At 44.7% G+C, this 9,312-nt stretch overlaps 1 protein-coding gene across 1 annotated transcript; it reads left to right on the forward strand.

Moving 5' to 3' along the window:
• The first annotated feature begins 7,685 nt into the window (after positions 1-7,685).
• Positions 7,686-8,770, forward strand: LOC121532786 (zinc finger BED domain-containing protein 4-like). The gene is made up of 2 exons (XM_041838580.2): positions 7,686-7,900; positions 8,102-8,770. Exons 1-2 carry the CDS (start codon positions 7,767-7,769, stop codon positions 8,760-8,762), a joined length of 795 nt encoding a protein of 264 aa, XP_041694514.2. The 5' UTR covers positions 7,686-7,766; the 3' UTR covers positions 8,763-8,770.
• The last annotated feature ends 542 nt before the right edge of the window (positions 8,771-9,312 follow it).

The raw sequence follows: 9,312 nt of genomic DNA on the forward strand, positions 1-9,312 counted from the left end.
GGTTTGCTGGCATGCATAGAAAAAATAAAAATGGTTTGCCCCACCAACATTGACATGCTAAAATCGCCACTGCAGAGGGGATAAGACATTTAAGATTGGATGAATTGTTTTTGACTGTCTTTTCTCGTTTGACAGACAAATAACCCAATCACGCCTCAACAATACTCTGTTGTTGTTATTTATGTTTACATCATTTCTTCTGTCTGTGTGTTTATATGATAAACCTCTGCAGCCCTTACACTCATTGCCTTAAGTTGACAAATAAAGTTATATTATTGTATTGTATTGCAAAGGACAAGGACTTTGAATGTGCAAATAAAATATATAACAATAGCAAGTGTATGTCCATGTCTTTCCCTCCATTTTGCGACAGAGACTGTGCTCCAAGGTACAGTACATCCTCCAGGTGTGGAAGACCAAGCAGGGCGTCATCTCTTTACACTGCTTCCAGAACGTCATCCCCGTGGAGGTCTGCATGGTGGACGCCATAGGTGAGTGGCCATTTTATTACATTTGGGGTCCATTTCAATAGTCTAAAGTGGCTTTCTCTTCTTATCTCCTAGCCTTAATTTTTACTGATATGAAAATACAGGCTACAAACAAATGAATATGAAGGATGGCTTTCAGGAGTATTACGTCACATGTGTAGTTCTTAACTGTCAGTGCAGCTGGAGAAAGGGAGACATGGAGAGGAAATCAGTTTAGACTACTGAGATGCAGCCTGGTTGTACTACCATGTTTTAAGATAGACGTCTTGGGATATTAATCTGCATGCTTTTGGTGATTATCACAAGTACATGGCAATTTAAGTGTTTAATCTCTCATTTATTGATCATTTTAAAGAAATCTAATGTTGAGGTATTTTAATAATCCAAACTGTTTTTATTAAATTCTCGCATTTCATTTAAAATATCAGTGGGAAAAATAATCCAACACATGGTTCAAAATCAAGACCACCTGTAAAGAAAGGAACGAAATACAAAACTAAAATTAGTGTCAAATTAAATAAGGACAGTTTGAACAAAATAAACAGTCTCATTGCAGGGTTGAAAATGCTGACCAACCAGAAGTGAAAGGAATACTACAGGGTGATGTCCACATAGCAGGTGAAGAGGAAGAGGGGGCTGGGGGTGCACCTTCTCTACAGGGCTGTGCAGATCTTCCTGGCCGAGGGGGAAAGGCAGCTCAGGCCTCTTGATATCAGGGCGGGACAGTAGTGACCCCCCAGAGGTGAGAGTTGGGTACTGCATCTTCTCAAAACATGCAACAGAAAATGACAAATATTTGTTCTTATTGGACAAGGTCAAGATAGCACATCCCGTTTCATTTAGTTTGGGATTGTTCCGTTTCATGACTAGTGAACACGACCATGCCAACAAGAAGGGAGAGACTCATTATAGAGTATGTCTATGGAGAGATGGCACTGGCAGCTAATCTGTCGCTTTATGGCAGGGATTGGACAGGCTTTTGTTCCAGTCCAGCTTTAATACACTTGTTTAAGCAAAATGTGGTCTAAATTGAAGACTGTGTGTGAGTTTAATGAGGTGTGTTAGTGCTGGGTTGGAACAAAAGCCTGCTCACACTGGGTTTGTCCTCCCCTACTGGGAGATGATATGGATGATGATAATCTCTGTTAGACAGACGCACGTAACATAAATGGTAGAAGTGTCTGTCGACAGACTGGGATGTGACGACTAACGAAGAACTTTGTTCCGGTACGCAGATTTTTCGCCACATCATTTGGACAAATCAAGATTTCACAGGGCTCGCATTTTTTTTTTTTTTTCGGAAGGGGAGGGGACATTAGGCCCATAGACTTACCCAAAACTGTCCGTTGAGTTTCTGTTTAGAGGGGTGGAGAATTTGGTAGTCTAGTTAGTATCTTTTCAAACACAACTCCCCCAGAACTTAATTGAGCATCTGATGCAATATTTGTCACAGGAACGCCAAAAAGATCATCAAGGACATCAACCACCCGAGCCACAGCCTGTTCACCCCGCTATCATCCAGAAGGCGAGGTCAGTACAGGAGCATCAAAGCTGGGACTGAGAGACTGAAAAATAGCTTTTATCTCAAGGCCAGCAGACTGTTAAATAGCCATCACTAGCAGGCTACCACCCGGTTACTCAACCCTGCACCTTAGAGGCTGCTATGTAATAATGTTTACATACTGTTTTACTCATTTCATATGTATGTACTGTATTCTGCTGTATTTTAGTCAATGCCACTCAGACATTGCTCATCCTAATATTTATATATTTCTTAATTCCATTCTTTTACTTTAATATTTGTGTGTATTGTTGTGAATTGTTAGATACTACCGCACTGTTGGAGCTAGGGGGGCCAGTATGAAAAATAAATAAATAACTGTAAGTCACTCTGGATAAGAGCGTCTGCTAAATGACTAAAATGTAAAAAGACTCTTCCTAGAGCTGGCCGCCCGGCCAAACTGAGCAATTGGGGGAGAAGGCCCTTGGTCAGGGAGGTGACCAAGAACCCGACGGTCACTCTGACAGGCCTCCAGAGTTCCTCTGTGGAGATGGGAGAACCTTCCAGAAGGACAACCATCTCTGCAGCACTCCACCGACCAGGCCTTTATGGTAGAGTGGCCAGACGGAAGCCACTCCTCAGTAAAAGGCACATTACAGCCCGCTTGGAGTTTGCCAAAAGTAGCCTAAAGGACTCTCAGACCATGAGAAACAAGATTTTCTGGTCTGATGAAACCAAGATTGAACGCTATTTTGTTGTGTATAAAAAATATTGTGAAAACCAATGTATGTCTATGGTCAAAACACTGGGTAGAAGAAAATCACATTTACACAGGTTTTGAGGATTGTATTGCAGCTTCTGTTTTGTCTAGTGATATATAAAAATTATTTTTTGGGTGATTAATTTAGCAAGATTTCATGTTTTGTCATTTACCTCCGGGTCGAATCAATTTACAAAACACTAAATCTTACTATTTCCCTTTACCTGTTGTGTGACAGCTAAATTTCCAATCTGACCCTCATACCTTCATGGCCACCTAATCATCCCCAGCTTCCAATTGGCTCATTCATCCCCCCTCCTCTACCATGTAACTATTTCCCAGGTTGTTGCTGTAAATGAGAATGTGTTCTCAGTCAACTTACCTGGTAAAATAGGGGTTAAATAAATAAACAAATAAAATATAGTAATATGATAAATGCCTAGGTAAAATTAAGGTTTATTTCAATACCAGTAGCTACAGTGCCTTCAGAAAGTATTCACACCCCTTGACTTTTTTAATATTTTGTTGTTTTACAAATTGGGATTAAAATGGATTTCATGGTATTTTTTTTACGATCTAATGTCAAAGTGGAAGAAAATGAATATTTTATTACATTTACATTAAATTTTAGTCATTTAGCAGACGCTCTTATCCAGAGCGACTTACAGGAGCAATTAGGGTTAAGTGCCTTGCTCAAGGGCACATTTACGTCATTTAGCAGACGCTCTTATCCAGAGCGACTACAAATTGGTGCATTCACCCTATAGCCAGTGTGATAAACACTTTACAATTATACTATTTTTATATATATATATATATATATATATATATATATATATATATATATATATATATATATATTTTTTTTTGGGGGGTAGAAGGATTACTTTATCCTATCCCAGGTGTTCCTTAAAGAGGTGGGGTTTCAAATGTCTCTGGAAGGTGGTGAGTGACTCCGCTGTCCTGGCGTCGTGAGGGAGCTTGTTCCACCATTGGGGTGCCAGAGCAGCGAACAGCTTTGACTGGGCTGAGCGGGAACTATGCTTCCGCAGAGGAAGGGGAGCCAGCAGGCCAGAGGTGGATGAACGCAATGCCCTCGCCTGGGTGTAGGGACTGATCAGAGCCTGAAGGTACGGAGGTGCCGTTCCCCTCACTGCTCCATAGGCAAGCACCATGGTCTTGTAACGGAAGCGAGCTTCAACTGGAAGCCAGTGGAGTGTGCGGAGGAGGGGGGTGACGTGAGAGAACTTGGGAAGGTTGAACACCAGACGGGCTGCGGCATTCTGGATGAGTTGTAGGGGTTTAATGGCACAGGCAGGGAGCCCAGCCAACAGCGAGTTGCAGTAATCCAGACGGGAGATGACAAGTGCCTGGATTAGGACCTGTGCCGCTTCCTGTGTAAGGCAGGGTCGTACTCTCCGAATGTTGTAGAGCATGAACCTGCAGGATCGGGTCACCGCCTTGATGTTAGCGGAGACCGACAGGGTGTTGTCCAGGGTCACGCCAAGGCTCTTCGCACTCTGGGAGGAGGACACAACGGAGTTGTCAACCGTGATGGCGAGATCATGGAACGGGCAGTCCTTCCCCGGGAGGAAGAGCAGCTCCGTCTTGCCAGGGTTCAGCTTGAGGTGGTGATCCGTCATCCATACTGATATGTCGGCCAGACATGCAGAGATGCGATTCACCACCTGGTTATCATAAGGGGGAAAGGAGAAGATTAGTTGTGTATCGTCAGCGTAGCAATGAGAGGAGAGGCCATGTGAGGATATGACAGAGCCAAGTGACTTGGTGTATAGGGAGAAAAGGAGAGGGCCTAGAACTGAGCCCTGGGGGACACCAGTGGTGAGAGCACGTGGTGCGGAGACAGCTTCTCGCCACGCCACTTGGTAGGAGCGACCGGTCAGGTAGGACGCAATCCAGGAGTGAGCCGCGCCGGAGATGCCCAGCTCGGAGAGGGTGGAGAGGAGGATCTGATGGTTCACTGTATCAAAGGCAGCAGACAGGTCTAGAAGGACAAGAGCAGAGGAGAGAGAGTTAGCTTTAGCAGTGCGGAGAGCCTCCGTGACACAGAGAAGAGCAGTCTCAGTTGAATGACCAGTCCTGAAACCTGACTGGTTTGGATCAAGAAGGTCATTCTGAGAGAGATAGCAAGAGAGTTGGCTAAAGACGGCACGCTCAATAGTTTTGGAAAGAAAAGAAAGAAGGGATACTGGTCTGTAGTTGTTGACATCAGTGGGATCGAGTGTTGGTTTTTTGAGAAGGGGTGCAACTCTCGCTCTCTTGAAGACGGAAGGGACATGGCCAGCGGTCAAGGATGAGTTGATCAGCGAGGTGAGGTAGGGGAGAAGGTCACCGGAGATGGTCTGGAGAAGAGAGGAGGGGATAGGGTCAAGCGGGCAGGTTGTTGGGCGGCCTGCAGTCACTAGTCGCAAGATTTTATCTGGAGAGAGGGGAGAAAGAAGTCAAAGCATAGGGTAGGGCAGTGTGAGCAGGACCAGCAGTGTCATTAGACTTAACAAACGAGGATCGGATGTCGTCAACCTTCTTTTCAAAGTGGTTGACAAAGTCATCCACAGAGAGGGAGGAGGGGGGGGAGGATTCAGCAGTGAGGAGAATGTGGCAAAGAGCTTCCCCTAGGGTTAGAGGCAGATGCTTGGAATTTAGAGTGGTAGAAAGTGGCCTTAGCAGCAGAAACAGATGAAGAAAATGTAGAGAGGAGGGAGTGAAAAGATGCCAGGTCGGCAGGGAGTTTAGTTTTCCTCCATTTCCGCTCAGCTGCCCGGAGCTCTGTTCTGTGAGCTCGCAATGAGTCGTCAAGCCACGGAGCTGGAGGGGAGGACCGAGCCGGCCGGGAGGATAGGGGACACAGGGAGTCAAAGGATGCAGAAAGGGAGGAGAGGAGGGTTGAGGAGGCAGAATCAGGAGATTGGAGGGAGAAGGATTGAGCAGAGGGAAGAGATGATAGGATGGAAGAGGAGAGAGTAGTGGGAGAGAGAGAGCGAAGGTTGCGGCGGCGCTGCTACCATCTGTGTAGGGGCAGAGTGAGTAGTGTTGGAGGAGAGCGAGAGAGAAAAGGATACAAAGTAGTGGTCGGAGACATGGAGGGGAGTTGCAGTGAGATTAGTAGAAGAGCAACATCTAGTAAAGATGAAGTCAAGCGTATTGCCTGCCTTGTGAGTGGGGGGATGGTGAGAGGGTGAGGTCAAAAGAGGAGAGGAGTGGAAAGAAGGAGGCAGAGAGAAATGAGTCAAATGTAGACGTGGGGAGGTTGAAATCCCCCAAAACTGTGAAGGGTGAGCCATCCTCAGGAAAGGAACTTATCAAGGCGTCAAGCTCATTGATGAACTCTCCAAGGGAACCTGGAGGGCGATAGATGACAAGGATATTAAGCTTAAATGGGCTAGTGACTGTGACAGCGTGGAATTCAAATGAGGAGATAGACAGATGGGTTAGGGGGGAAAAATTGAGAATGACCACTTGGGAGAGATGAGGATTCCTGTGCCACCACCCCTCTGACCAGATGCTCTCGGGGTATGCGAGAACACATGGTCAGACGAGGAGAGAGCAGTAGGAGTAGCAGTGTTTTCAGTGGTAATCCATGTTTCCGTCAGCGCCAGGAAGTCGAGGGACTGGAGGGTAGCATAGGCTGGGATGAAGTCAGCCTTGTTGGCGGCAGAACGGCAGTTCCAGAGGCTGCCTGAGACCTGGAAATCCAGGTGTGTGGTGCGTGCAGGGACCACCAGGTTAGAGATGCAGCAGCCACGCGGTGTGAGGCGTTTGTGTAGCCTGTGCGGAGAGGAGAGAACAGGGATAGGCAGAGGCATAGTTGACAGGCTGCAGCAGATGGCTACAAAAATGCAGAGGAGATCGGAATGAAATGAACTAAACATCAGGGAAAGGAGAGAGCAGGCCTCCCTCACCAAAAAAAAAATATATATATATTAGGGCTGTCAAAAATAGCGCGTTAACGACGTTAATTAGTTGTTTGCTGTTAATTACGTCAATTTTTTTAACGCATTTCACGCATGCGCAGTGTGACAAATTATTCAGGTCAGGAAAGTGGTTGGGAGCTAGAGGCGAGATGGAGCAAGGTGAGCAAAGTGGGCCTATTGACGGATTCAAATATAAAATGAATGATGATGGTACAGTTAACAAGTACAAGGTTATTTGCAAGATTTGTAAGAAGGAGTTTCAATTTCACCGGAGCTGTTCAAGCTTGAAGTACCATCTCAACGCCAAACATGCGTTTGCTGGGCCGTCAGATTCAGCAAGTGGTTTGCGCCAGACCACGCTGAATGTTTGCAGGCAATTAACAAAATCAACCTCAGATAATTTGACCAACACAATAGCAAAATGGATTGCAAAGGATTGTAGATCATTAGCATTGTAGAAGACTCAGGTTTCCTTGATGTTTTGCAAGTGGCGTCTCAAGACTCATTCTATAAGCCACCGTCAAGAGCCACAGTTATGAAGAAAATCCACGAGCTCTATGAAAACGAAAAAGAAAAAAGGAAAGAGGTCTTGGCTCAAGTAAATCATATCGCCCTGACAGGAGACCATTGGACATCAGTGAGTAACAACAATTACCTCGGAGTAACTGCACATTTAATCAGTGACACGTGGGAACTGAAGTCTTTGCGCTGACTATATTAAAAACTGAGGAGCGTCATTTTGCGGAGGCTTGTAAAGAACAGTTCCTGTCTGTTGCACGTGAGTGGGACATCGAGGGCAAGACTACAACCATTGGGACTGACAGTGCACGCAACATGGTTGCCGCAAATCGACTTACACGCTATGAACACATGAACTGTGTCGCTCACATGGTGCAGAGAAGTGTCACAGTGAGTCTTGCTGACAGCGGCTTTGTAAATGCTTTGGCCAAGGCTCGCAAAGTTGTCGGTCATTTTAAGCACAGCCCAGCAAATGCCGGGAGCTTCAAGCACAACAAGTCAGCCTGGGAAAGAAGCAAGAGCCATTGATCCAGGATGTTCCAACACGTTGGAATTCGACGCTGGAAATGGTCAAGCGCGTGAGCAGAAATAAAGAGGCTGTCATCGCAGCCCTGGACAATCAGGAGCACAAACTCGTTTTGCCGACCGCAGCAGAGTGGGATAAACTGCAGAGGCTGGAGACACTTCTAGAGCCATGCAGGTAAATCAGTCTGTAACTTATCAAATAACATCGCTTTGATTATTTTCTGGAATGAATTAAACCAAGTCAAATATCAATAACATGTATCTATGTAAAAAATAATGATGATGATAATAATAATAATAATAATAATAATATGTTGATAACCACTGTTCTAATAATACACTGTCTCTGTGTGCATGTGTGTGTTTGTGTGCGTAGGTATGTAACTGAGCTCCTGGGTGGAGAGGCCTATGTCTCCTGTTCTGTGGTACTACCTTCTCTCTGCCACTTGCGTCTCAAGATGGAAGCCTGTGATGAGGACCCTGCATATGTGGTGAGATTCAAGACCAAGTTCAAGGAGGACCTAGCATCCCGTCAAGAACAGCTCAACAATGCATGGCTCCAGATTGCTACAGTTTTGGATCCTCGTTTCAAAGACTTGAAATGCCTGCCCAAGACAGACAGGGAAGAGGTGTGGACCACACTTGAAGGGATGCTGCAACAAGAATCACCCAGAAGGTCTTCACAGACACATCATGATGGGCCACCCAGGAAGAAAATCAGCCTTCTGCAAATGGGCTCAGATTCAGAATCAGAAGATGAAGAGGTCCAACCTGCCATACAGAGGTACAGAGCAGAGCCCACCATTAAATTGGAGGACTGCCCCTTGAGGTGGTGGGCATCTCATTCAGGAGCCCATGAGAAGCTGGCCTCACTAGCTCACAAATATCTAGCCACTCCTGCAACCACTGTTCCCTGTGAACGACTTTTCTCAGTTGCAGGTCACATTGTGAACAAGAAAAGGTCAGCTTTACTTTCAGAAAATGTGAACAAGTTAGTTTGCCTCAGCAACTGGCTGAAAGATGATGAAGCTCAGTAGATTTGAAAGGTGATGTTCAAACAAAAAGACCAGTTTCAGTGCAACATGTTATAGTAGTTAGCAACTGGATTTTTGAGCAACTGGATTAAAGAATGGAGGAAAAGGTAAAAGATTGTTCTTTGGTTTGATTTAAAAGTTCTATTGAAAATGTTTTTTTCCACAGATGACTCAAATTGTGCAAAAATGTGGTAGGTCACTGTTATGATTTGACTACATTTATTGCTTTCTGTTCAATTGAATACTGTAAATTGTACATCCTGGTTAAGAGGAATGCCAAAGAGGAAGTGATGGAACATTACAAAGACAAATATTATGGTGTGTAGTATGTTTCAGCTTGATTTAAAACACCATTATTTGGCTGTGTTAATAAACAGACATAATATGAAAATTATGTATCTGTGTCCTGTTATTTATCTTTTGGTATGCATTTCAGAAAAAAAATGGTTAGGATTCAGGTGTAATTGCAAATAGTGATTAATCATGATTAATCCACTGAAAATTCTGATTAATTTGATTAAAAATTTTAATCATTTGACAGCCCTAATATATA

Source organism: Coregonus clupeaformis, chromosome 20, assembly GCF_020615455.1.
Source record: "Coregonus clupeaformis isolate EN_2021a chromosome 20, ASM2061545v1, whole genome shotgun sequence".
NCBI lineage: Eukaryota > Metazoa > Chordata > Actinopteri > Salmoniformes > Salmonidae > Coregonus > Coregonus clupeaformis.